The 27898-nt window shown below is 45.0% G+C and overlaps 1 protein-coding gene across 1 annotated transcript; it reads left to right on the top strand.

The window, feature by feature from the left end:
* jag1b (jagged canonical Notch ligand 1b) lies at window positions 1-27676 on the top strand. Its single transcript, XM_028604390.1, has 26 exons — window positions 1-397; window positions 694-999; window positions 7751-7802; window positions 10482-10733; window positions 11214-11274; window positions 13963-14093; window positions 14184-14303; window positions 16061-16174; window positions 16267-16380; window positions 16472-16585; window positions 17021-17067; window positions 17562-17735; window positions 18188-18338; window positions 19263-19427; window positions 19556-19669; window positions 19797-19910; window positions 20054-20167; window positions 20619-20735; window positions 21474-21501; window positions 21881-21966; window positions 22576-22689; window positions 22778-22887; window positions 23800-24039; window positions 24671-24802; window positions 25065-25206; window positions 25807-27676. The coding sequence occupies exons 1-26, from the start codon at window positions 341-343 to the stop codon at window positions 26280-26282; spliced, it is 3645 nt and encodes a 1214-aa protein (XP_028460191.1). The 5' UTR covers window positions 1-340; the 3' UTR covers window positions 26283-27676.
* The last annotated feature ends 222 nt before the right edge of the window (window positions 27677-27898 follow it).

The following is a 27898-nucleotide window of genomic DNA, read 5'->3' as shown; positions in this document are numbered from 1 at the left end:
CCACAGACATTCCCTCCCTCTTGAACTTGTGTAGCCAGCTCCAGCTCAGGCCAGCAGTCAGTCAGTCAGTCAGTCAGTCAGCAGTGGGCTCGGCTGCCGCATGGCCACTGTGTAAACTTTCTTCAACAATAAGGGGAAACTGTCGGATAACGAAGAAGAGCAGACGCTCGGAGAGTTTGAGGAACATAATAGGAAGAGGTCTTCTATGAATCGGGAACCTGTGCTCCGCTGATCAAAGTGTTGTTTCCCACTCGTGCATGTTTTAACCAGAGGAGAGCTCTGGTGCCGTGTGTCGGCCAGACGACGACTAACAAACGAGTGGCAACAGCAGTCCGGAGGCATGATTTTGAGACGGGGCTCAGTCGTTGTTGCCTTTTTACTCTGCTTTCTGGCGAAGGTATGTGGATCATTTTCGGGGTAAACAGCGGGAAGGGTCACTCATTCAGCTGTTGGGATGTACTTGATTGCATGTGTGTCGCCTTTATGTTCGGCTATGCTAACATTACATGTAACCATGCCTCATGCAAAATTGTGTCCAGTTAGCCTGCTACAAGTGCAAATAATGTCAACGGCATAAAAGCCCGTTTGGTATTACAATTATTATTATTCTTTTATTTTTATATATATATATATATATATATATATTATGAGGTCAAAGTTTTCCCATTGCATTCACTATTTTGTCCTCAACAGGTGTCAGAGGGAACGGGACAATTCGAGTTGCAAATCTTATCGATGCACAATGTTAACGGAGAGTTGCTGAACGGCATGTGTTGTGATGGCACACGGAACACGGCGGATAGAAAATGCACACGGGACGAGTGCGATACGTTTTTCAGAGTTTGCCTGAAGGAATACCAGTCGAGAGTTTCTGCTGCAGGGCCCTGCAGCTTCGGATTGGGAGCTACGACTGTCCTCGGAGGGAATACCTTTTCTTTCAAGAGCTCTGTCAGGAATGACAAATCCAGGATAGTATTGCCCTTCAGTTTTGCCTGGCCGGTGAGTTGGAGACTTAAAAATATGTATACTTTTCTATGTTCCCGGGGCGCTTCTTTCTCTCTTCTTCTGCCTCGGGAGAAAATGTTTGTTTACAGGGCAGTTATGTGCAATCACTGTCCGTCAGACATTCTCACTCCCCGACAAGTGGCTCTTTTGGTAGTTAGCTCTCTGTGAATTGTCCTTTTTAGAGGAAGGACCCCGTGGTCTCCTCATTATCTGCACCTATTAACCAAGTGCAGGTATTTTTCTTCTTTAGGCCTACACGGTCTTTTCTATCTAAATAGTATTAGGATGTTTATAAAACTGCTTTGCATGTTAGATCATCATCATCAAACCTCACTGTTCAGTATGCATTGGAAAATCTAAAAAAGTGAGTAAATTATGACCTACAGTTACAAACCACTAGAAATCCATCAATAACATTAAAAATCAAATATTTCAAGAGATCCATTTTAGTTTATTCTCTCCAACATAAATCGGGTTGATACTACTTATAAACAGTGCATTATTGACATGTTCCTCGTAAATGTTTCCCTCCTTGTCTGACTTGATTCAACAAATGAAAAGTTGAGAGAAAAAGTTGGGTGAGCTGTATTCTCCCAGATTTCCTCCTCCTCTGCCTCCCCAGCAGCTGCTCATGTTGCACAGTTCACTAGGTCTAGAGTAAAATCCCACTTTCTGGTTTCCTCAAGTGTCAGCTCTTCTTCATAGAGTAAATAAATGTGCCTGACCGGCCTGTGGGAGAGTTGTAGCTCTGTGAGAGATATGATTCGCTATGCTGGAGCACATTTCGATGGAGTGAAAAAAGTAGGACTGTGCACACAGACTGACTGGCCCCACAGCTTGGCCCGCAAACTCCTCCACTGTGCCTGATGGGTGAAATGCACAGTCCGCTGGTATGTGTGTGTCCAATTACATCAAGGCTATTTTTACCTCAATCTTGATGGAAATTCTTGTTGTAATGTCAAGCAGCGATGGGTTCAAAAGGCCCGAACTGGAAGATTGTGTGTGATTTTTCTTTTTAAGTTGGACATTTTTATGTGCGTTACCTGTAGGGCAGAACAGGTCATTTAGATTTGTTTTCCTATGATCTGATGGCCAATAAAACAATGTTCTCAGCAGGGTAGCATGTAATTTAATATGTTCTGTACTTTTATTTGCTCTCCACTTAGACACTGGCGCCTCACACCTTTTTTTTAAAGACAAAGGTTTCTGTTTATGTTCACGCCATGGCAGCACTAACAGACCCAGATTAGTTTCATCTTACTGGTTGAAAATCCTTCCTACTTTAAAACAGCACTTGTTGACATTGAAATGAAACCTAGTGCCATTGAAGTTTTAGGGCTCTACTTGCTTTACTCCATTTCTTTTCTGACATATTGATAAAATGTTTACTAATGGCTGACATGTCCTAAACCTAATGAAGGATGTACTGTCATTAAGGGCAGGATATCTGTGGAAATGCCAAAACTAGGGGGTTATATTGCCAGCGAAACTTGTAGAAAATGTTGTTTTGTGTAGTCAATGTATCAATTAAGAAATGTCATGTTTAGATACATAGATTTGATAAAACTCTATTGTAGAAAACAGGAGTTTGGAGCAGCTATGCTGAGATTTTGGAAAGAACAGGGTCGCTCGTTAGATTCTCTCATTCTTAACTTCAAGTGCTTTACTTCAGTGCACATTAACAATTGTCAGGTTAGGTATGATATTACTCTTTGTCCTTTTCATCAGTTGATTGGCTGTTGTGGACAGATGGCAGTGTGGTGCAATTGGGTTGTTGGGTACTCTGAGTTCATGAAGCCCCCCCCCCCTCATCCTCTCTTGTGAGCTGCATGAAGTTGGCCTCTTGTCCAGGCCAAGGGCTTTGTTTAAGTCACGCTCGGTTGGACCCCAGGCATTTCATCGCTTTAACCTTGCCACCCACAGTAACTGCTGCACTTAATGAGGCTACACACATGTGCTTAGATAGACCGACAGGTAGGGCGAGAGCCAGGAATCCATCTGAATGCCGTCGGCTGAAACATCTTTAACATTAGCACATTGTTGTTTTAGAGCCCTGTATAGATTCGCCAATGTCACTCGTGCTTTTATTCCACAGAGAAGTGAGGGCCCTCACAGTGTATCAAGCAGGGACAATGGTGTGCCCTCAGTGACTACAGTGAGGATTACAGAGCATAATAGAGGCAGTGCAGCTGTAATGCCAGTGCAGGGCAAGCAACAGGAAGCAGTTGTAGTAGACTCAGCAGTGATGAAGTTGGCTCTCAGGCAAACTGACCTAACCTCTGTGGCCACCTCAGCACATTTGCCCATGTTGCACTTATACAAGGAAAGAGAAGACCCTTTTTAATTGGATTCCTTTCATATCTTAGATTGAGCTTTTATAAGCATGTATCTTCTCACTTCCCAACTGGTTTCTTTCTTGAGTAATCTCAAGCCTGATTTGACCCGGCACCCCTAATTATGCTCAAATCCGATTTAATTATGCCCACATTTAATAGCATCATTTTGCTCCCTCTTTGACTTAACACAATGCTAGCGTGTTCTCTCAGACCTGAGACATGCAGGCATCACTGTGATTGATTTTTTTTGACAAGTCAGGGCAGTCTGAGAACTGAGATCAGGTAAGTCGCAGAACAATAGTCAGCTCAGCCTAGAGGGTAAGCTCTGCCAGCAGCTGTGGGGGTAATGACATGTTTGTTTTATATACTCTGCTCTGATGTGGCAGTTAAATGCAAATTACTCAAGTGAAAGAGGGAAAAGAACATGTTCTTTCTTTTTTTCCCTCCCTACCTCACCCTGTCTTTGACTTTAGTAAGGACTTTTTCAGTGTACTTGCAGTGTTGTCAGTGTGACGTTACATAATGGCTTCGGAAGCTTCACTGCTTATCACAGTTGTTCCAAGCTGTATGGAAACGTGACATGCATTTAATTTGTGATCACCTATGCCCTGTTTTTTTTGCTTAAATGGTTAGTGACCCTTGCGAAAGACAATGACTGGCTGCTTGTTTAGTTAAACGCTTGATATATGACTTTAATTCCTGGTCCCGGGTTCATGTTTTGATCTTGTTTGCCTTGCGAGAGATCCAAATTCTATTTGCCATGTCTGCTGTTTTAGTTGGCAAATGGTGAGATTCTTCCGTCGGGGTGAGGTTTTGTCCTGTCCCTGGGCTGATGTACCTCTGCAGGTTATTTAATAAGCTGTTGATTGTACAGTCTTTCTCTTACTCTTGTTGTGATGAAAATCTCTTGCGAAACAATGCATTCCTTCATTCCCTCCCAGTCCACCAGTGCAGTCGGTGATTATGAGAGTTGTCTTTTCATGACTGAGCTGCCTGGCTTTTTGGCAAACAGGGGTGTTACCTAGCAGTCCCAATCATTGGTTGGATCTCAGTTTGATACAATTGAAGAGATTGACTCAGGGAAACTGATACAGAAGGTCAACATCCCTTTGACTGGACTATCTACATTTCCTGTGTGCTGATTGTAGGCCTAGATCAGTCTAATCTGTTGTGCCTTGCCTTTATTTAGACCTTTGGCTTTTGCCTGTTATCCCATGAGACATACCTGTGTGTGTGTGTGTGTGTGTGTGTGTGTGTGTGTGTGTGTGTGTGTGTGTGTGTGTGTGTGTGTGTGTGTGTGTGTGTGTGTGTGTGTGTGTGTGTGTGTGTGTGTGTGTGTGTGTGTGTGTGTGTGTGTGTGTGTGTGTGTGTGTGTGTGTGTGTGTGTGTGTGTGTGTGTGTGTGTGTGTGTGTGTGTGTGTGTGTTGGAAAAATTCCCCTACTGAGAGGATTCAGTAGTTTCTTTTGGCAAGTCATTGTGATTCGAACTGGAATGATCTTTATCGCTAATGTTACTTGTCTGTTGGACAGTGTCTGCTTGGCCAGGAAAGATAAGACATATGGCCACACTTATTGCACTTGGATGTGTGTGTGTCTGTTTGTGTGCTCTGTAGTTCAAAGAGAAGCTGGGAGCCTGGGAAAAGTGAACCTGGCAGTGGCAGACGGTTCCAAGCTGATAACCGCCAGAGAGTTATGGAGTGTTAGTGAATGAAGAGTCAGGCAGTATCTCACTTTCTGGAAACAGTTATTTGGTCTGGAACTAAACATCCCAATAATGGCAAGGCTTGTACTTGTTAGATCAAGCCAGTATGACCTTATTGTTGGAGAATACAAAGCCTGTGGATCATCGGCTGTAGTTTATGCGAACCTCAACTTTCAGACAGTAGGTTGAACCATAAACATTGGTATCCAAGGCCAAATTTTGGTTTAAGTGTTTATGGCGTGGGACGCCCTTTATCATGTTTATGTAATACGTGATCAGTCTGTGGTGATGATGATGCTGCAATAGCTTCCATGTTGAGGCAAGTCCAACTCGCTCAAGACATGGGTGTGTTATGTTGTTGTAGACCTGCCTTTAAAGGAATGAGTCAATAACGCATTAAACGTCACGCCTTTTTGACAACAGTTCCACACAAAGTGATTTAATGAATTTCTTTGACACAGTGTGAAGTTTCGTTGTGTAGCAGGTGAAACAGGCTTGTTGAAGTTTTCACTTGGCATTGTTGCTCCTAATGTAACTGCCTGTAAACGGATAACGTGCTGTTTAAGAAATGCTCAGATTGTTTGAGGGGTCACTAAAGGTCACTGAAAGGAAGACTTTACTGTAGTAGAATGCAAATTCTAGTTAAGTTGTTTTTTTTTCCAGCTTTCTCTACTTCTCATTGTGGTCACAGCCGCAGGACTTTTGTGTGTGTGTGTGTGTGTGTGTGTGTGTGTGTGTGTGTGTGTGTGTGTGTGTGTGTGTGTGTGTGTGTGTGTGTGTGTGTGTGTGTGTGTGTGTGTGTGTGTGTGTGTGTGTGTGTGTGTGTGTGTGTGTGTGTGTGTGTGTGTGTGTGTGTGTGTGTGTGTGTGTGTGTGTGTGTGTGTGTGTGTTCAGGGATGCTGCATTTTGAGTTCCTGTTTTTAGGATGAGCTCACCACGCTCTGTGTCATATACGTGGGATATATTTTGTGTGGCTCTCTCAAACACATTTGCCCCAACCCAAACATGTTTCAAAAGTCGCAGCTACTGGAAAGATGCATTTAAGTGCAGTTGCACAGGCTGGAAAAATGACTCCCCTAATGGGAAATTAACGGTAAAGCGTTATACACATAAGGTGACCACCAAAGTCAGAGGACTCTTGTTCTTGGTGTTAATGTAACTAGCTGTAGGTTGGGTCATAGTAGTGGGTGAGTAGTCACATTACCACAGACTCACTCACTCGAGTTTTGTGTCAACTGATCGCAGCCAATTGTGAGTCAGGATATACTGTAAAGACTGCATTTCAAATAATAGCTGCCCTGATTGCAGTGAAACACTGGCACATGGTGAGACAAATGTCTCCTGGAAAGATGGGAAGTTGAATGGCTGACAAAACAAGGTAAAGCCATGAGGAACGGTCCAGGAGTGAGTCATACTGCCTCTTTTTTTTTTTTTTTTTTTTTTTTTTTCTGTGGAAAGTGAAAAGGGGGTTTCCTTTGAGCAAGGTTTGTTTACCATGAAGTCATTGCAGCAACGAGGGCTATAGCGGCAATGCAGAATTTCTGAAATGCCTCCACGCAGTGCTGCTAGGGGCAAGCATGTGTGTGAATATAACAAGTAGGTGTTTTCTAGTGGATGCTCGAGCACTGTAAGTGGATTACACTTTCTCACAATCACATACTTTCTCTCTGACTCTGTCATGCGCGCTTGCAGACACATTGTTCGCTCCCTCATGACTGTGGCACAGGGCAGCGCAAATGTGTAAGCTGATATTGGTGTGAGCGCTACCGACCCTGAATCGGACAAAGCGTTTTTCGGGAGTGCTGAAATCAAGACAGGCCCTCCCGAGTGTAGCACTCTTTAAGTCTCTCTCTGCCTTTCTGCCTTTCTTCCTCACCTTCACATACACTTTTATTGTGTCTCCATTTTCTACATTCCTTGACTTTGCCTATAAAGCAGTGTCCTTAAGCACTTTGGTCTTCATTAATTTACATCATTCATAGCAATCACCACTAGAGGTTTATAAATGAGCAAAACCTTTAAAATCACATATTAGCCTACATTGTAAAACAGAACTGACTGTGTGCTTTCTCAGAACATTGGAAGTCATCCACTGACTTCTCTCACTGCATTTTGTAAATATGTGGAAACATGTTTCTAAAAAGTGAAGTTAGCGTATATAGACATATATTTTTGGCATTGCAGGGTGAAGTATCCTTTTCTACATGCTATTTGTTTTATTTTGACTCCCTCTAGTCATTAGTCCAGTGCAGCGCTGCTATATCTGGCTGGTTTTTGGTGCATCAGACACCCTCCTGCTGGGTGGGTGTCCAGCTAGACCAGACCACTGTCCATGTGTCTGTCATTCTAATCTTTGAGATGCAGAGAGCTCTGCACCACCGCGAGCTTATCCTCTCTTAATCAGATCAACAGGACCATTGTTATAAGTTAACTGTTAGCAGCTTCTGTCCCAGGCCCCATTGTAAACTAACTCAATGATAAGCAGATGAAACTGGCAAGGCTGGTGAGGTCATGGGAAACCGGAAAGTTGTGGATATTTTCTTTTTAGTTTGCATGGTTACTAGAAAAACAAAAAGCTGTCTGTGGTTCTCTGCACAGTAAGTTTTTGTTTTATCATTGAATGGCAATGTTTATGGTTTCTTTTATGATACAGGGATTGCTTGATGGCCCTGCTAACACTTGGCTATCTCTATCTTGTCTTCCTCAGAGGTCCTACACTTTGATAGTGGAAGCCATGGACTGGAGTAATGAAACCAGTGGTGAGTATTTGTCCTTGTCTGGCATCTCCATCTTGCCTTCCCCTCTCTTTTCTGCCCACCTTCCTTCACGGCACTGACTGGGAGGAGTCATGTTGAAGGTCAGAAAAGGAAGTTTATTCTTCCTGAACCCCCTGCACTCTTTGTGTGTGTGTGTGTGTGTGTGTGTGTGTGTGTGTGTGTGTGTGTGTGTGTGTGTGTGTGTGTGTGTGTGTGTGTGTGTGTGTGTGTGTGTGTGTGTGTGTGTGTGTGTGTGTGTGTGTGTGTGTGTGTGTGTGTGTGTGTGTGTGTGTGTGTGTGTGTGTGTGTGTGTGTGTGTGTGTGTGTGTGTGTGTGTGTGTGTGTGTGTGTGTGTGTGTGTGTGTGTGTGTGTGTGTGTGTGTGGTGTTGACAGGTGCCTGTAAGGCGGGAGAGCAGGACAGGGAAGCGAGGGGGAAGAAGTGGGGACAGGGCAGACGGAGGGGGGAGTGCAGACAGAGAGAAGGAAGTGTGGCGAGGGGAGGAGTACAGAAGGGGCCACGCTGCCCCCCTATGAAAATGTTTTTATTTGGCCGATGACTGATGGCAGGTGCTGCCAGCCAGGGTTGGGGTCACACTGTCTCACTGTCACTGAGGCGTGAAACACAGAGTTCACTATTCGCCCAGCCCGGCGCTGCAACTAGCCCGCAGTCACAATGCGGGGGGCCAAGGCCCCTGAGCTATCCTGTCCCGTAGGTTAAAGTTACCTCTGGTAAAGGTGGGCTGCTGAGTTCAGAGTGGAAGACTTTTTAGTGTGCTGCTCGAAAAGACTGTGGGTGTTCTTCCCATGAACGTGGGAAGTACGCGGTGATAACATGCTGGATCTAAATTCTGGTTGTTAGGGTTTGGTTTCTGCTGTTAACAATGCTGGGATTCCTGCTGGTTGGAGGTCAGATTGGCGACAGCGTGGTGATTCCAGGGGAGGGAGGGCCCTATCCCATGCTTGTTTATGCAGGTCCGTTCGAGGTCAACAAGGTTTCGGTCATTTCTGCTGTATTTGCCGCTCCCAAGAGAGCTATTAGGGCATTGGTGTGAAAAGCACCCTGAATGTACATAGTCAATGCTGGTTAAACCCCGTTGAGCTCCACCAGGCTAGCTCACAGCTCTGATAGCTTTATATGTTTTGACTATCCTAACTGATGCTTAAATGCCAGCTGATTCCTAATCACAATTAAAAGTGTTTTTAATATTAAACTTATGTACATTTCATGCACTTTAAGCATTTTTTTTTTTTTTTTAATTCGTACTCCAGAGCACTGTTCCATTAGTGTATATCCAGGGTTTAAGAAAAGTATTTTTTCAGTTTTACAGCTTAAAATGTAGAATTTCTCAATAGAAAATGAATTTGATGCTGGAGCTTGACCTCTCTAAGCTTTATAAAGCTTGTCTGATTTATGTTTAGCTCTGAGCCAGGCAGCAGGTAGTAAGGATGTGCTACTCCTGACACTGCAGGTCAGCAGTTGGTAGAGAAATGCCACACAACCGAGCTCTGGATTCCAGACCACTGCGAAATGTTACCGGGCACTGTGATCACCCCCCACCACCACCACCACCACCACCACAACCATACACACCGCAGCACAGTAAATAAATGACAGCAGGCCATCCCCCACTGCACTGCATTGCATTGCATCATACTACACAGAGGAGCGATTCACCCAGCGGTCAGCCACCTATGCTTGTGTGAGTGTGCACAGTAAATAATGGCGTTGACATATTTTTCATTCTCTCCCAGGTGGAAGATTTAGATATCAAGTAGCGAGTGCTACATGTGCAGGTGAATGAGTGGTGCTAATACTAAGGGCTTGTATGTATGTGTACAGTGTGGTGTCTAGAGACTGGGCTGAGCCTGTTTGCTCAGTTTTAGTGAGTTTGCTCTGTGTGTGAAGCTCATTACAGCCCTTGGCTCCCAGGTCAATCCTTGCCCGTTTGACAGAGCTGTGACCTCTTCCATGTTTGACGTGAAAATAAGTCTGTTTCTGGGTCTAGGTCTGTGTGTTTTTAAGTCTCCTTTGGTGTTGCACAATCACAACATAGGCTGGACCTTTGCTTCCCATCTGAAGTACAGATAGATACTTGTAAGTGTGTAAAAAATAATTGCTGTTAGTTCAATAATTTATGCGAGAAATAAAATTGCTGATGGCACATTGGCAGGCTTCCCAGCAGTGACTGCAACATTGTGTCCTCACGTTATAATTTATGGCGGCTGCAGTTCTGTCCTCGCCTGAGCAGATGCACAGGGCAGCATCTGAGACGGTAATATCCTCAAGCTGTAAACCTGAGAATCAGAAAACCAACCAGGGAGAGTTGGAGAGGGAGCGTGAGAAAAAAAGCAGTTAAGAGTGTTCATTACAGGCAGCCTTTTCCTTTTTTTTTCTGCATTTCCTCCTGTACTTTTCTTCCTCTTCAGTTGCTTTAATTACATATAATCTGCTATCTAAGAGATCTTCTGCAATTTGTGTTCAAATTTTTGGGTTCCCACTGTATGATCACGGAAAACATTGCAACTCCCAAATGTGTAATGTACTGTAGGATGCTGCATTCCGCGATTCTCTCCTTGGCTCTAACATTTGATGAACACTGACATAGTTGAGGAAAGAAATGTCATTTTGTTATGTTGATTGTGTCAAAATGTTTTTTTTTGTTTGTTTTTTTTACATGCAGATTGGAAGTTGATAGAGAAAGCCTCTCATTCTGGCATGATCAACCCCAGCCCACATTGGCAGAAGCTGACTCACAACGGCCCCATAGCCCAGTTTGAGTACCAGATCCGGGTCAGCTGTGACGAGCACTACTATGGCTTTGGCTGCAACAAGTTTTGTCGGCCCAGGGATGAGTTCTTCGGGCATTACACATGCGACTACAATGGAAACAAGACCTGTCTGGAAGGCTGGTCCGGACCTGACTGCAACACAGGTAAGCCCTGCTGAAAAGGCAGCATGTAGTGATGGGTGATGGAAACGCTGATCAAGACAGCAGCTCGAGACAGCCGGATTAGTAGTTATGACTATGAATGAGTCTTCTCAAACTAGCAGCCAGGCTGTAATCTGTGATTCATGCTGATACACTGTCTGCTAAGTGGTTTGCATTGAATGGAAGGCTTTGTTTCTTAACTCTTGCAGCCTTTTTTCTTTTCTTTTCTTGCTTTTCATTGCCTATATGGCCAGAAAATAAGCTTTGGTCAGTAGTCACTTTTTTTATTAAATATTTTACTGTGTTATATGGCAAGGCAAACTTGTTTTTTTGTCAACAGTAGCCTTTGTTCTTGCAGGCTGAAATGTCATAGCGGGTAGTAATTATAATCATTTACTGCTATAATTAAAACATGCTAAATAAAAATTGGAGCTAGGTTTGAATCTAGTTACCAGGCAGTGATTGTTCTTCTTCCTCCTCTAGCAATATGTCGACAAGGCTGCAGCACTGAACATGGATCATGTAAGGAGCCAGGTGGATGCAAGTAAGTGACCGAGGCAGCTCTGTATGATTTATTAGTCTGTTATGAATGATTTTACTGCCTTTTTACTATGTAAAATGTCAAACACGGTTTGTTCAAGTGTCTTTACTTATTATGGGGGCTGGGGCCAGAAACCTGTGGTGTGGATCATTCCAATATGCAGGGATTGTGTCAAAGCACCGCTTTGGTCATGGCATGGCTCTTTCCTGGTACGTGCTCTGTTTTCTGGCCAAGAGACTATCAGTACCAGGGCTTTAACAGAGATGCTGGCTGAGCTGCTTGTAAATCTCTCGTGCAGCTTTGGATCGGAGCTGCCAGTCTGAGAAAAGGGAGAGAACCAACTGCCAAGACTTCCGTGTTGGAAATGTAGGCTATGCGTTTGCCTCGAATGAGGCAAGTGTTATCAGTCAAATCGTGTGTAACGTTCGGATGAGCCTTAAAGTGTATTGTTTGTGTAGCTAATGGCTTCCTAATGCTGTTTATGCACACAGCCAGAGGAAAAGCCAGGCGCAGATGGATATCAGAGCTGGGGCATTGTGTGCAGTAAGAGTTGTATCTCATCCTCATCCTGGAGGGGGCCCTGCACTGGCTGACTCTTCCCACAGCTCAAGGCATTGGTTGCTTTCTTAGTTGTCTGATTTGGCTATAGATCAAGCACAGTGACCATCAGGTTTGTTCATTTTCTGCTGCAGCTTTGTTGTTTTTCCCAAGCTTTCGACATCATCAGGTTTCTTGAAAGTGCTTGTGTGGCCACTGGCAGAACAACAGGTCGAATTGCTTTAGTCTTTGCACAGGTGTGGCCATATTTAAAGCTCTGGGTTTAACTCTGTTTATATGCACTCTGCCAACAAACTCTCCTAGCCAGCTCTACTACTGTTGTAGTCGGGGAGTAGTTTCCTGTTGTTGGGCTGTTGCAGAGTGTTAAACAACAGCAGTACATAGCAACATTGGCTGCAGGCTAGGGTAGCCTCCTTGTCACTACCTCGATCAGTAGTAGATTTATGATACTCCATGGGATTTTCTTTTAGCCTTTAGTTTTTAATGATCAGCTTTCATTGTTACTAATAGAGTAGTCTCCCTTTGCCAGACCTTCCTCCACTGCGGTGCCGCAGAGGAGGGTCTGGCAGGTCCCCACAGCATTCCGGGATGGGAGAAAAACGTGCTCTGGGGAAAAGCCACGGTGCCGCTGCAAAATGGCCTCGGAAGGAACTTGTTTTGGTGGAACATGTGTATGTTTAAAAGTTGTTTTAGTCATGCAACAGAAAACTTAGATTGGACAGATAGTCTAGCTAGCTGTCTGGATTTATCCTGCAGAGATCTGAGAAAAGGTTAACCATAGTCCTCATAAATCGTCCGGAGTTTAAAATGCCAACACAAAGGAAGGCCCAAGGCGACGGATATCCGGCCTAAATGTGTGAAATCCGGCGGAATTTCCGTTGGCAACGGAGCAATCCCAGAAGTAGAATGTCAAGGATATAGACTAGTAATAGAGTAATACCAGTGCAACCGTGGACCAAGATTGACACTGTAGAAAAATGGTTTGAAAAGCATTAACTGAACAGCCACAACATACAGATTTGACTGTTTACTGTTTTAATGTTGAGGGTTAAAATCTTTATGTGCGTCAGCTGTGCTGCGCAATATAATGTCACATTCCCAAGTAATTTGGCTGTGTAATAACTGTAAATGATTTGAGATCCTGCTGAGGAACCCTGCTCTTCTTCTCATGGAGAGGATTAGCACACTTAAGAATAGCCTCTTTAATCACAGACAGAGGTTTACTTAACCACCGCGTTTATTTTTACAGTCCGTCCGTTCCTTGGGGCTAATCAGCGCGCTGCTCTCCCAGAGGGACACTATTTCCTGTCACTAGGCTCCACAGCAGCAACTGTATCACCACCTCGCCACCTTTTTGAGGAGCGGACTTATCAGTCAGGCTGGATTTCAGTCTTAATTATAGAGCCCTGGAAGAAAAGGGCAGCATTATCGGAGTAATTATGGACCTGGACATTTCAGTGGTCAGCAAGCTGCGTTCCCCTCCTCGGCCTTGGGGCACAAGCCTGCCTCCCGACTCATGGGAACCAGGATGAGCAGCACTGTAACAGCCGAACACTCCTCTCTGCAAGGATGTCTCTGCTGCCAAGCCACAGGCGGAGTGTTGTTAAAGGGAGCGTCTGGCCGCATGCTAATGTTAGCTGTGCTACAGGTCCCATTGGAACTGTAATTTAGTGTTTTGTTTTTTTCTGTTTGGTAAAATGCTAAATAGTCCTCTGTTTCCCTGTCCGCGAGTATTGTTCAAAAGCTGTTGCATAAACACCCTGCTACTTAAGATTCATTTGTGGTTTTTTAAGACGCAGCCCAGTGTTGAGGGCTAGAATACTGGCTCTTTGTTTTTTTTTGTTTTTTTTGTGCAGCTCCACGCTGTATACGCTAAGGTGTAGTTCATTAAATTCAGATTATTGGAATAAAGGAATTTGGAATAAACAGAAGATTAAGTGTGTGTGTGTGTGTGTGTGTGTGTGTGTGTGTGTGTGTGTGTGTGTGTGTGTGTGTGTGTGTGTGTGTGTGTGTGTGTGTGTGTGTGTGTGTGTGTGTGTGTGTGTGTGTTCGTGTGTTCGTGTGTGTGTGTGTTCGTGTTCGTGTTCGTGTTCGTTCTGAGGCTGACGGCATGGCTCTCTGTGTGTCTTGCAGGTGTCTGTATGGCTGGCAGGGCCAGTACTGTGACAAGTGCATCCCCCACCCTGGCTGTGTACATGGCACCTGTGGAGAGCCCTGGCAGTGCCTGTGCGACACCAACTGGGGCGGCCACCTCTGCGATAAAGGTTAATTCCCATCTCTAATTTCAGTTGCTGTAGGAGCGCCCTGTGTTGTGTCAAAACTAGTTAAAGCTGAATAAAACAATTCTTTTCCAGACTTGAACTACTGTGGTACTCACCAGCCATGCCTTAATGGAGGGACATGTATCAACACAGGGCCTGACAAGTACCAGTGTACCTGCGCTGAGGGCTACTCTGGTGCCAACTGTGAGAGAGGTGAGTGTCCGTAACCTTCTGCAAGATAATCTCTAGCTGTCTTTGTTATTGCTGGCAAACTTTTAATGTGCACTCCACTGATAAAGTTTACTTGTCATGACTACTAGTCAGTCTGTGAAAAGCAGGTTAATGTCCTCTTTAGCCCTGTTAGCAGCATTCTAAAGTCTGAGAAAATAACCTTGGATTGAGCCCATAACTTTAATTTTTTACCATTATGAACTGGGGTTGTGGTGTTAGAAAGGTGTGGGCAATAACCAGGTGTGGAAGTGTGGATCTAATGAAAGAAGTTATCATGTTGCATTGTGGGAAACGTAGGAACCGGTCTCTGTAGCGGTTGACTCATAAGAGGGACTAAAAGTCTGAATATCTTGTACCTTTTTTAAAGCTACTTACGTTTTTAGTGACTGAAGGAAGTCATATTGCTCTGGCTAAATCTTATTTTTTACATTTTTCGGCAAACAAAATAGAGGCTTCAAGATTCCCCAGAACCTTTTTTGTATGTGTTTTTTTTTTTTTTTTAGTTTATAAGACAATCTACATTTGGAACCTAAAATCAAAATATAAAATGTAATCTCATGGGGTCTTAAACTCATGCTTGCATTTATAATAAGTGGGTAGGTTCTTGTCTTTCTGAGCTTACAGACAAAAGGTCAAAGGTGCCTTGAGTTTGTAATCAGAGGAGGTGGTAACTTGGCAATAATCTTGTTTCCACTTCAGCGTGAGTGGCCCCCAAGTCAGGTAATCCACCAGTTTGATCTTCAGGGGCCGGTCATCCCTCTGCTCCTCAGGCACTCGAGACAGATGGGTGTGGTGCTAAGGTTCAGCTGCTGCGAACACTTACCATGGAGATGATGGTTTTTTCCTCATTAAATCTGAGCCTTGCGGGGTGCTGACAGCTTAACTGCAGAGATGTCAGGAAACCGTGCCCTTCGTAACAGGAGGTCCAGCGACCAGGGGATACGTCAGGCTATTGTAACACGGAGGCCCCAGGGTGCAGCGCTTCATCCTCTTCCTCCCTCCTCCCCACGGCATACCTAAAGCCGTCCACTGATCACCTCCAACCACCTAGTTATTCCCAGAGTGAATCATTCATTTTTGATTCATTTGGGACCCACTCATCCTTAACCCGTCCATAAAGGAGAAACTCCAGGGCAGAGCTCCCCCTGCCCGTTCGCCCTCCCGCCAGTCTCTCATCTTGTGCCGCCTCACAGAAGAAGAATGGCGGGGAGTCAGAGGGAAGTCACGGTGCGTTGGTCAGGTCAACTTAGCATGAAAGATGATTTCCTGGTGGTGTGGTCTGCCGGGCGGGTAATGAGAGTGAGATGGGGGGATTTTGAGCGGGCTTTTGGGACATGGGAGGGGGAAAGGAGTAGGTGATGGGTGAGGGAAGTCGACCCCTGGGTATGTTCTGCTGACAGGTCCCGGGCAGAGGAGTACGTGTGTTTTTTTTGTTTGTTTTTGTTTTTTTTGGAATGAGAGTCGGGAGCTGAAATGCATTTTTGCATCTGATTTGTTTTTCTTGTGAATAATTGGTCAAATGTAGATTACATGATGTCACAGTAAAATATTCTCATGTCAGCTACAATAGCAGAAAAACAATATAGTGATCTAGACTGAGATTGGCCAAAAAGGGTAAAATTACAAAATAAGTGTCATAAATTGAAAAAAGGAAAATCCAAGAGTAGATTTTTCCTTTTTTAAAAGTGACTCATTGACTGTGTGTGACATGTTTGCAAAAACATTCTTTCTCTTTCTAGCGGAACATGCCTGTCTGTCCAATCCATGCTCTAATGGAGGGAGCTGTTCAGAAACCAGTCAAGGCTACGAATGTCAGTGTGCACCAGGCTGGAGCGGCCCCTCCTGCACTATCAGTGAGATTGCACTCTACCTTTACCCATTAAATGTCAGTATTCCTCACAGAAAAGATCATGTTGAATAACCAGAGTTGACTTCTTCTGCTTAGATGTTGACGACTGCGCACCAAACCCCTGCAATCACGGTGGAACCTGCCAGGATATGGTCAACGGTTTCAAGTGTCACTGTCCTTCACAGTGGACGGGGAAGACATGTCTGATAGGTGAGCCACACAGCCTCTTTTCCTCTTTCCACCACGTCACGCCTGTCAACTGCACATGCAAATGCCTCTAATCCCTTCTCTCCCTCTCTAGATGCCAACGAATGCGAGAGCAAGCCTTGTGTCAATGCCAACTCATGCCGCAACCTGATTGGTGGCTACTTCTGCGAGTGCGTCCCTGGTTGGATGGGGCAGAACTGCGACATTAGTGAGTTGAAGGCTGTCAGCTGCAGCTGTGGAGCGGGACACCTGTTTTCCCTCCTTTTTTTTTTTCTTTCTTTCTTTCTCTTTATTCAGTACAGGCTGAATAAAAGCTGTAATATGAAGGCGTAAAGCAAACCGTTGGACAAGTGCAGCCTTTTTCCTGAAGTGTAAATTAATCTGCCATATCATTATTAGCCCTGTGTGTGGCCAAGGCTGTGGGGACAATCCCAGGACTAGTTTCACTTGGCAGCAGACAGGATTGCTCAATACTCGTGTGTTGCTCTGATTCTGTAGCCACGTAATCCAGCTCTCTCTTAGCTCTGACAACGAATTTTAAAGGCCCCTAGCATGGGGAACATAAAGCACAGGCTTGTTTTCAAAGACAGACTATTCAGTCAAGCTGTTAAGATTTAATCCACATATTTGTTTTTCCGTGCAGATATAAACGACTGCAAGGACCAGTGCCAGAATGGGGGAACTTGCAAGGTACGTGTCGGGTCAAAAACCGCCTCGCTTTATCTGGCTTCGCTGCTCTGTTTGCCAGCTTGTTTGTTTGTTTGTTTGTTTTATTGTGTCTTTTTGACGAAGACCGAGACATTTACAGATGTTGTATAAATAGCTGCTGTAAACTGTTCTCTCCAAACCGACAGTGGAATTGTTGTGGAATTCCTCTCTGAAATCAAATCTGAGGGGAGTGGGTTCAGAGGAGTTTCAAAGGGAGGGACACAAAAGTTCCTTGACCACACTAGATTGAATTACCATAAACATTATTGTGTTGAGCCCGTGCCAGGAAAATGTGTTGTAATAATTGCGGAGCTGTGATAATGTCCCTCCAAAGTTGGCATGCCCCCCCTTCGCTGTTCGCTCTGTTCCCTGGTTTGACAGTTATTGTTTGGACCCCACCCTTTCAAAGCAGTTAATCAAAGTTTTGGCTGCATGAGGTTTACCCTGGTTTCTGTCGGTCTCTCTCTTTCTCTCAGGACTTGGTAAATGGCTATCGTTGCGTGTGTCCCCCTGGCTTTGCCGGCGAGCACTGTGAGAGAGACCTCGACGAGTGTGCGAGCGCACCGTGCCTGAACGGCGGCCGCTGTCAGGACGAAGTTAATGGCTTCCAGTGCCTGTGTCTGGCTGGTTTTTCAGGAAATCTCTGCCAGGTGAGACACAACTCCCACCACTATCATGAACAAAATGTAAGCACACATGCATGCATTCCCTCTGCTATAATTTAGCATCTTAACCCCTAAGCCCACCCCCTCCCCAGCCCCCTCTTCCAGCATTGCTGTATCTTTGGTTTCGTTGTAAAGTTTTCCTGCCCCACCCTCCTTAAATGGCTGTTGTTCCACAGTCCTCCTTTTTTAAAAGGGAGTGCTTTGTTGAAGCTGCTCCTGGCTACAGCGGGATACATTCCTCAGTGCTGAAGCCCAGACTCGGAGGACGGCTCCTATGTCTCTGCCTTGTTTTTCCCCTTTCCTCCAAGTGCTGTGCGTGTGTTGTTTCCTGGCACAGCCTGTAGGGAGGATGCTGTGGGTTTTGCTCTGTTCAGTGTAGCAGAAACCATGTCGGCTATCAGGTTCACCACTCTCTATTCAATACCTTTCTGCCCTAGCTGGATATCGATTACTGCTCCCCCAACCCGTGTCAGAATGGAGCGCCCTGCTTCAACCTGGCCACAGACTACTACTGCGCTTGCTCAGAGGACTACGAGGGCAAAAACTGCTCTCACCTCAAAGACCACTGTCGCACCACCACGTGTAAAGGTACGTCTCCTCCTGCCTGCAACAACCGCAGGCTTTTCACTCTTTGTCTTTTTCCAGAACATTGCTGTAAGGTGATATGCATAGCGTGCTGTAGTAAAATGCTGAATAAGAACAGGTCTTCGCCATTTGCCTGAACACTTTGCCCACATTTTCCCAGGAGGGCAATACCTATATTTTAGTTTTTGTGTGCTGAAGTTTCCTGGCCAAGGTGAGCAGGATTTTTTATTTTTTTTTTGAGTGTAGCTCCCTTGATGAACGCCCCCCCTCCATCTCCTCAGCAAAGCTTTTCCAATGATTCTCCCCTCCTCTGAGTTCCCTGAAAATCTGGCAAAAGGCTGATAGCACTGTGTGTGTTCTTCGTAATGACTTGGTGGGCTACCTCTTCTTTTCCCCCCTCGACGACTGTGCACATTTTTCTGTGTGTGTAATTAAGTGAGTGGACCAACCACGGAGTCAGATAACAGACGGTGAGATTCTCTCTGCTCTTGGCAAGAATTAAGTGATTACAGGGGAGAAAATTCACCCTGTTCTCCTAACCTGATCAGACAGGGGGAAAGGAAGGGATTTTAGTGCAGAGTGAAAAAGATCACTCTGAATTGCTTATGAAAGCATAACAGCTTATCGCTGCTTCCATCATTCCTTCTTTATCACATTCTTACACTGATATGGTTTTTCTCAGGGGATGGGGATTTTTATCATCAGTAGAGGCCTGTACATCAGATAGATCTTTCCTAATCTCTTCCTTTCCCCTGCTCACTCTTTATCTCTTTGTCACTTTTTGGCTCTCCCACTCATTTTTTAGAATAGAGTAGCAAGCGGTTGTTCTCATTTGAATATCAGCAGTAAACTAAATTTGGAATGAATGTTCATTTAAACCAAGGTTTGTCAGTTGTTTCACTGTCTAACTGTCTCTCCTCTCCACAGTGATTGACAGCTGCACAGTTTCCGTGGCGTCCAACAGCACGCCGGGAGGAGAGCGCTACATTTCGTCAAATGTGTGTGGACCTCACGGCCGCTGCCGGAGCCAGGCCGGGGGCCAGTTCAGCTGCGAGTGCCAGGAGGGCTTCAGAGGCACCTACTGCCACGAGAGTAAGACCAGACTCCACACATGCAATACAGAATACAAGGCACAACTGATCGTGATATATCAGATAGGCCTCTGCAAAAGCACTCTCAAACTCACATTGTTCTGTTCTTTCACAAACAAAAACAATCAGATATCAACGACTGCGAGAGTAACCCATGCCACAACGGAGGCACCTGCATCGACAAAGTCAGCGTGTACCAGTGTATCTGCGGCGACGGTTGGGAGGGCGACCACTGCGAGATCAGTGAGTAGGACTGCTCAAACCCACACCTCCCTCATGGGACTGTTCAATCCATGTTTCAACAAACAAAGTGTGATGATGTATTTGATATGCTGCCCATGACTCACACTCTATCCGAATTCTCCACCAGACATTGATGACTGCAGCACCAACCCCTGTCATAATGGAGGGACATGTCGAGACCTGGTGACTGATTTCTTCTGTGAATGCAAGAATGGCTGGAAGGGAAAAACGTGCCACTCCCGTAAGAGACCTTTTTTTTTCCACACCCATGTAGTCTGTCTGTGCAGGCTTATGGTATGTGCTTATGTCTTTTATAGAGTGTGTGTGTGTGTGTGTGTGTGTGTGTGTGTGTGTAAACCCTAACATTTGAAATGCTCTCTCCAGGGGAAAGTCAATGCGATGAAGCCACTTGTAACAACGGAGGCACCTGCCACGACGAGGGTGACACGTTCCAATGCAAGTGTTCCCCAGGGTGGGAGGGTACGACGTGTAACATAGGTGAGTCACACAGTCACTGTGGTTTGGTTCAATGTTATATATTTACAGACAGAAGATTGCTTTGTGGGAGAGCTCAGTCTTGTTTCAGATATTAATCAGATCTGTCAGATCAGCGAGGTCCATAAACAGTTTTTATCCCTTCACTCTGTCAGCGCTCCCTCTCCTCCCATCTCCCTGCTTGCCCATTTCTCCCTCTCCCCTGAGTGCTGACAGATATCCGCTTAAAATCCCTGATTGCACTGACAACACACTTCAAAGTCATGGAATGCAGATTCCCTCAAAGAAAACGGAAACCCGTCAGGAAAAAAAAAAGAAGCCAAACCAACAGCAGTCCCCTGTGACAGTTTTGAAAGTTTATAAGCACTGATTTTATTGGTAATCCTCTTTAAAGTTGGGGGGGAAAAACTGACTGACAAAAAAAAAATTTCTTCTTCTTCTTTCTCTATTTCAGCCAAAAACTCAAGTTGTCTTCCAAACCCGTGTGAGAATGGAGGTACCTGCGTGGTGACTGGGGAGTCGTTTACCTGCGTCTGCAAGGAAGGCTGGGAGGGTCCCACGTGCACCCAGAGTAAGTGCTCGTTAAATAGTGGCTGGGATAAGGGTGGACAGCTATTGCTATTAAATGATGATACACCTCCTGCTACCTAGTGCAGAGGTAAAGTCTTGCATCTAATTAAAACTGACTCTCCCATCCCCTCTTGATCTGTAAATTTTTTATATATAGATTTGATGTCTTTCCTCTCTACCCTGGCTGCTGCCAGCCCTGAGAGGAGAAAGAGGAGGAGGAGGGAGAAAGGGGCTCAGGAAAGTGGAGACAGATGTTTCTCCACCTCCCCCTCCTCCTCCTCCTCCAACACACACCCGTCTTTCCCCTCTCATCGTTCTATTCCTGTCCAAACAGTGACATGTCGGCTCGTTCTACAGCCTTGCTCCATTTCCCTGGGATCCCTGCCATTGTATGCATGTACCCCAAAACATAAATTTTCTCATCTTTTGGGGAGGGAGAAACAGTCGGGGTGGGAGTCTGGGCGTGGAGGTGTTGGCTGTGGTGGTGGGGGGGAAAGCTGGAACTCCATTTTTTAGGGCGAGAGTCCACTCGATTGTTTGCTCTGTGTTGTTAATAAGGCAGAGTAAATCAGGCGGTGCCCGACCGGCCCAACACACCTTTGCACACACAAGCTCAGACGTGCTCTTTGCTGTCATGTGAATTTAACACTCGTACATTAGAGAGAAAAAAAAATACAACACTCACTACTGTTTGTCTCTCTCTCCCTCCCTTCCTCTATTTTTTTTTTTTGTCTTTCAGATACCAACGACTGCAGTCCCCACCCATGGTAGGTGGAAGCCAAACATTTCTTGTAGATTTAGACAGATGTAAACAGGGTGCTCCTCCTGTATCGTAGTTTCTCACCTGCAGGCATTCTCTCTCTCAGCGTCTCAATGCTGAGAACCAGGCGTACTCCCTTCACTGTCATTCCTGGGATGCAATCAGCTAAATCTTTTGTGAATTCCCAGACACAACTCTTATTTAACCACATACCACTGGAGCTCACTCCCATATGCATTTACACTAAAAAAGAACAAGTCTGATTGCCATAATTACCTTTTGAGAAATGACTATTGCTGAATATTAAAGCTTGAATAGATGTCAGTGTGTCAAACAAGCCTGATATACAAACTGAAGTCTCACCCTTTTTTTTTCCCCCCTTGCAGCTACAACAGCGGAACCTGCGTTGACGGGGATAACTGGTACCGATGCGAGTGCGCCCCAGGCTTCGCTGGTCCAGACTGTCGGATCAGTGAGTAGTAACCCTGCCTCCCACTCCTCCCTGATCCCTGTTTGAGCCATAAGTTAGAGCAGGTCCCGGGTCGCGGGACCATCGCAGTCGCTGCAAATGAAGGGTCTAGCCGGCCAATTATCTGTGCATTGGGCTGCAGGCCAGGCCGAGCCATTTCAGTGTCACTCCACCGGGCCCTGCTGCTGTCCCCGGGGGAAAACCGGCTTAGCAGGCCAACAGCTAATCAGCCATGCTCTCTGACACTGATTACACAGATTGTTTTCCCTCTTAAAGGCTTTCAGATGGCCACATTCTTTCCCATTGCAAACCCTTTGTTCTGCTAAGTCCAGCCTTTAGCTCCTGCATACCTGCTAATGATGCTGCCTTTAATAAAGCTGCATGGGGCAAAAAAAAAAGAAACCGTCCAGGAATGATTTAAAACATGTTTTTTTATTAACTGGTGTGCATGTGTATGTACTGTTCAAATGGCACATGACCTCCAGTGAATTTAGCCTAGGAATTAGATTTATGTGCCGACTGCTTAACCCAATGTTTGTGTGCTGTCTGGATGTGCTCTTTATTCCCAAAATGGAGCCATTTCTTACCTCTCGCTCTTCTCCTCTGTGACAGATATTAATGAGTGCCAGTCCTCTCCATGTGCCTTTGGCTCCATCTGTGTGGATGAGATCAACGGATATCGTTGCGTGTGTCCACCAGACAGGACTGGACCCCACTGTCAAGAAGGTAGAAGTCTTCACGAGATTATAAAGGACAAATCCACATAACAAACGCACCTTTCTCTGACCTAATGCTGTAATTGTATTTAACACAGTGACAAGAAGACCTTGCTCGGTCAATGGACACGTCACCCCTGATGGACTCAAATGGGATGAAGACTGCAACACTTGCCACTGTTCTAATGGGAAAGTTGTGTGCACAAAGGTATGTCCAAACATACTCTGCCTATACACGAAATGTGGAAGTAAGAAATGTATTTATGATGGCTCTGGACAGTTTTGAAGCACAATTTCATAGTTTAATGACTGAAGAATGGCTGTGGAGAATAATTGTGTGTTGAATTGGTTATATTCTCAAATGTTGCGTGGGCAGTTGCATCTCACTCCACGGTATTCAGAGATCTCAGGTAGGGCCATGTCGGGCCACAACAGCACTCTGTGTCACAGGGTGGAGTTTGGCTTGGGAGTGTTAAATTCGATACAGAGATGATGCACTTTGTTTTGAGAAAAAAAAAAACACATAATGGCACTGTTAGAAATGGGTGTCAGATGCCAGCCAAAGTCACACTGAGTGAAGATTAGGTGATATACAGTAGTGGCCTGAAGTAGTGCTATCATTATCCTGCTCGTCTAACCACCAGATGAACAATGGCGCCTCACTGATACTGCTCCCTTTGGGAAGCAAATGCATCACGGGGTGAAAATGATCTAGGGCTGTAAGGTACAGGCTGCCATGTTGGACATAGTCTGATATGGGAACACAATTTCTTCGTGGGTTTTTCCGTACTTTTGCTAGTAGCTCATGTGTTTCATGCGGATCACAGAAGCGTGTCCCTTGACATGCAATCGTCACAGAGACACTATTATCCTTGAATGGGAAAAACTGGTGCCATTGATTATGTTTTTTTTTTTTTTTCTATTCCGTTTACAGTCCAGTGTAGGGCTGGGTATTGTATCTCTGGTGTTCAGTAGTTTTTGAGATATTACAGTCAGGACCAATGTGGTGAGCCGACAAACCTTCATGAGCCCTAGTCTTCTTTATACTTGTTTATAAAAATAGAAAAAAGGTCTGTGACATTATCTAACATCGTTTCCCCCGTCATGTTTTTCTCTCCAGATGTGGTGTGGCCCTACATCATGCCACCTGGGTGCCAAAGGTCGAGGCGGGTGTCCCTCAGGCCAGAGCTGCATCCCCATCAGGGAGGGCCACTGCTTTGTGAAGCCCTGCCTCGGCCTCGGAGAGTGCTGGCGCTCCAACCCTCCCCCGCGTCCCACCAAATGCCACCCCAGCTCCAGTTACCAGGACAACAGCTGCGCCAACATCACCTTCACCTTCAACAAGGAGACCATGCCTCCAGTGAGTTACCTAGACACCAGGGAGGGAGAGATTGAATTAAAGGGTTTTGGGGTCATTTTTCATGCCCCCCCCACCCACCCACCACCACCACTCTTAAATGAATGGGGGCAGCAAAGTGTGAAAGATCAGGTTTTCAGAAGTGCTCAACCATCTCTCCCGGGCAAAAGGACTTTTAGTCTAAGACTCCTAAACAATTCAGTCATGTATTCAAATGTGTTCCAGGAAGAAAGAATGTGGGGATATTTTCTCAGCGCTCTCCCTGTTTTCTGTTGACTCTTTCCAAGTTTTGGTGTTCCTGAGAATCAGGCATTCCACGAATCCATGCCAGTCCCCTCTTAACCCGACCACACTGCAGGATTAATTTCAGGATCATATGGATTTGAGCTAAACAGGACCACTGGCGACTCTGTCACCACATAGGATCATCCCTCGCCAGTTGCCTAACAAGCATGACAGCAGATAGTGACAAGCATATGAGCCTGCGGTCTTTAATCTAAATGAGGTGGATCCCAACCAGATAGCATGTTGAACTTGCCAAAATGCAGGCCTGGAGGCCTAGAGCTTCCTTTTTCGTTCTATTTTTTTTTTTCCATCTGCATTAACATTCGCTTCTTTTTTTCTTTGTGTCCAGAGCTTGACTGTGGAGGATGTGTGTAAGCAGCTGAGGCGCTTGTACATAGTGAAGAATTTCTCCTTGGAGCATTCTGTGTCCATAACCTGTGACCCCTCATTCTCAGCCAGCAACGAAATCCACGTCTGCATCGTAAGTACATCCTCCCACTCCGCCATATGTTTGTCTCTCTCTATTAATGCATACTCAAAAAAACTCCTCTTTGATTTATAGCCTGCAGTGTGCATTCTTAGCAGCATTAAGACATGCTGTAATGGGATATGTGGTGAATTGAGGCTTGGTTGTTTTGTGTCAACAGTAGACTGCATGTTAACACGATTTAAAGGCAGACCAGATGGAACTTAAACTTAAACCAACAGATTTCAAACTTCAATTTTTTCTTCTTTACTTCTAGTCCACGGAGGACCATCGTTTGGACCGGAGCCCCATTAAAGAGATCACAGACCGGATAATCGACCTGGTTAGCAAACGCAACGGGAACAACACCATCATCACCGCCATCGCAGAAGTGCGCGTGCCAAGCCCCAGCAAAACTGGTATGAACCGCCTCCAAACTCTTGTTGTTGCCTGTGCTTTTCCCCCAGAGTTGCACACAGTGGGTGGGAGGATTTGGCTTTTTATTTATTTTTTTTATTTTAAAGAAGATCAGATTAGATCGAGCCAAGCCCTGAATATGACAGCAACGCCAAGCACTAAAGAAAAACGTGCGTGTGTGAAAAATAATTCCTAACCCTCACGCATAACTCGAGCCGCCCAGGTCTGCCATCTCAAGGCAGTTTTAATGGAGCATAGAAAGAATCTAGCCCGGATGAAAAGAGCAGAGCTGCTTGGCTATGTGGCTTTAGGTTGGCTCGTACTGCGACTGGCTGGACTCGTAGTCAGACTCCCACATGTGTCCGCCATTCATCAACAAGGTGACAGCAGACTGCCGCCACGGCCAAATAGAAGCAGCCTCGTCCCCTGTCCAGGGCTCAGAGGTCCGGTTGCACTGGCAAAAGCATGCTAATAATTTAGCAAGCTTGACGTAGTAATATAAACAAACCTTTTTGTGAATTGTTTAACTGGGACTTACTTCTTTTAACTTTTAGATTTGTGGCATCTCTTTGACCTCGGTTTGTCTTCTTTTCTTCCGTCAGACTACCTAGTGCCCCTCCTCAGCTCCATCTTCATTGTCATCTGGGTCCTCGTGCTGGTCTTCATTTTTCTGTGGTGCATGCGGCGGCGACGGAAACAGAGCAACCACAACGGGACGACGGCCACCGGCTCCGAGGACAACACGACCAACAACGTGCGGGAGCAGCTCAACCAGATCAAGAACCCTATAGAGAAGCACGTGGGCCTCGCGGTGGCCATCAAAGACTACGAAAACAAGAACTCCATCATTGCCAAAATAAGGACAAATCATCCCGAGGGGGATGAGGACGACAAGGAGAGGCACTTACAGAAGGGCCGCTTTGCCAAACAGCCAGCATACACACTGGTGGAGAGGGACGAGAAGACGCCCATCTCCAATCCCAACTCCACATCCAAACACCCTAATTGGACTAATAAACAGGACAACAGAGACTTGGAGACAGCAAACAGCATAAACAGGATGGACTACATTGTATAGCAGACAGCTGCGTTGCTGTGCAACCAAGACTTATGCCTTCACACCCCGGTGGTGGGTGAGATGGGGGAGCTTTGGCATGTGTAGTTAGCAAACTGTCGTGTCAGTGGTGACCCCACAGTATTTTCAGATATTCCCCGTGTTAATTTAAGTTTTGACAAGCTGGCTTACACTGGCAGTGACAGTTGCTTTGTTTGGCTGGAAACACAAGGCACTGATATACATTTCACTGTAGAACTAGTTGCAAAAGTGTCCTCTGCATTTCATTTCCCTTTTTGTTTTTTAATTTAGCGGACACATCGAAGGGGCTCCTGGTGTAATTGTTGTACAATGACTAAAACTACTCGACGTGTTCAACGCTAGAGCTAATTATTTTTAGTATTTGTTTGAATTCTTTCTAGTTCCGTTTAGAGAAAGCTTTAGACTTAAGCAACTGTCAAATGAGAAAAAAAGATCAACTTTATTATTTATTTTTATTTTTTCGGGCAGGTGGGGATAGGGAGGGATGGGTTCAATGTCAGCAGTTGCTGCCAATATGAAGAATTTATGTCAATTTAGAACATGTAGATATGTAAATTTTTTTTTATTAATCATTGTGTATATTTGATTTATTAACTTAATAATCAAGAGCCTTAAGATATCATTCCTTTTTATTTATATGTTCTGTCTAGTTTAAAGGTTTTGATAGCCGTGGAAGCCTACCATTTCTTTCAATGACTTTAATTTTTCAACGCATTCTATAAAAGCCAAATTTCAAAGAAGACAAAGGATGGGCACTTTTGGCCTGAAACACTTTTCTTTTTCTTTGTTTTACCACACATTTTGACATTTCATTACTTGTTGCCAGGACCTTGATTGAAGGCAAGTGAGGTTAAGATAACAAAAAGGATCAAGGCTGCTGCGAGGGATGGACATGGTGGCAGACATATTGCTTGCCACTAATGGATAAATACTTAAGGGAACAAAAATCCTTCAGCAGCTTCAGTTTAACCCATTGACATATTTCAAAGGCGGTCAAAATCCAACAACTTGCAAGGCAAGTAGCATCAATATGACACGCAAGAATTCCCATCTGCTTTAGTCAGCATAATATCTTAGGCTATACCATGAATACTTGAACAGTAGGGGGGCAATGGGAACACTGTAGAATCCGGTAAAATCCACTGCCTTGCTCTGCAAGTGCCTGCTTTTGTTTCTGTGCAAATTAGTTTCTTTAAAAAAAAAAAAAATGAGGCTCTTAAAGACAAACATGTTTTATCTCATTTGTTAACCCTTTGAGATCATGGCAACATTTTGTTCTATTTTTGACTTTGTGTTATGAACTTGAGAATTATGTGTTGATCTGGCAATATATTTTTGAAAGTCATATTTATTAAATATTTTGTATGAAAAGAGAATTAAAGTTGTCTTTGTTCTGGAGAGCGAGTAAAGAGTCTGTCTGTGATGCATCAAAGCCAAACATGTCGGAGCATATGAAAGGCTTCTCATGCAGCTGGCGTGGGAACCGCTGCTGGAGAGGCATCATAGTCTTGAGCAAGATCTCGGTCCAAATGTGTTTACAGCTAATTACGTTGTAGCAAGCCATCCTCGAATGAAGTCAATCCAGGGGACAAAAATAC

The sequence above is a fragment of the Perca flavescens genome, chromosome 17 (assembly GCF_004354835.1).
Source record: "Perca flavescens isolate YP-PL-M2 chromosome 17, PFLA_1.0, whole genome shotgun sequence".
Lineage (NCBI taxonomy): Eukaryota > Metazoa > Chordata > Actinopteri > Perciformes > Percidae > Perca > Perca flavescens.
This window is presented reverse-complemented; position numbering and strand designations above follow the sequence as displayed.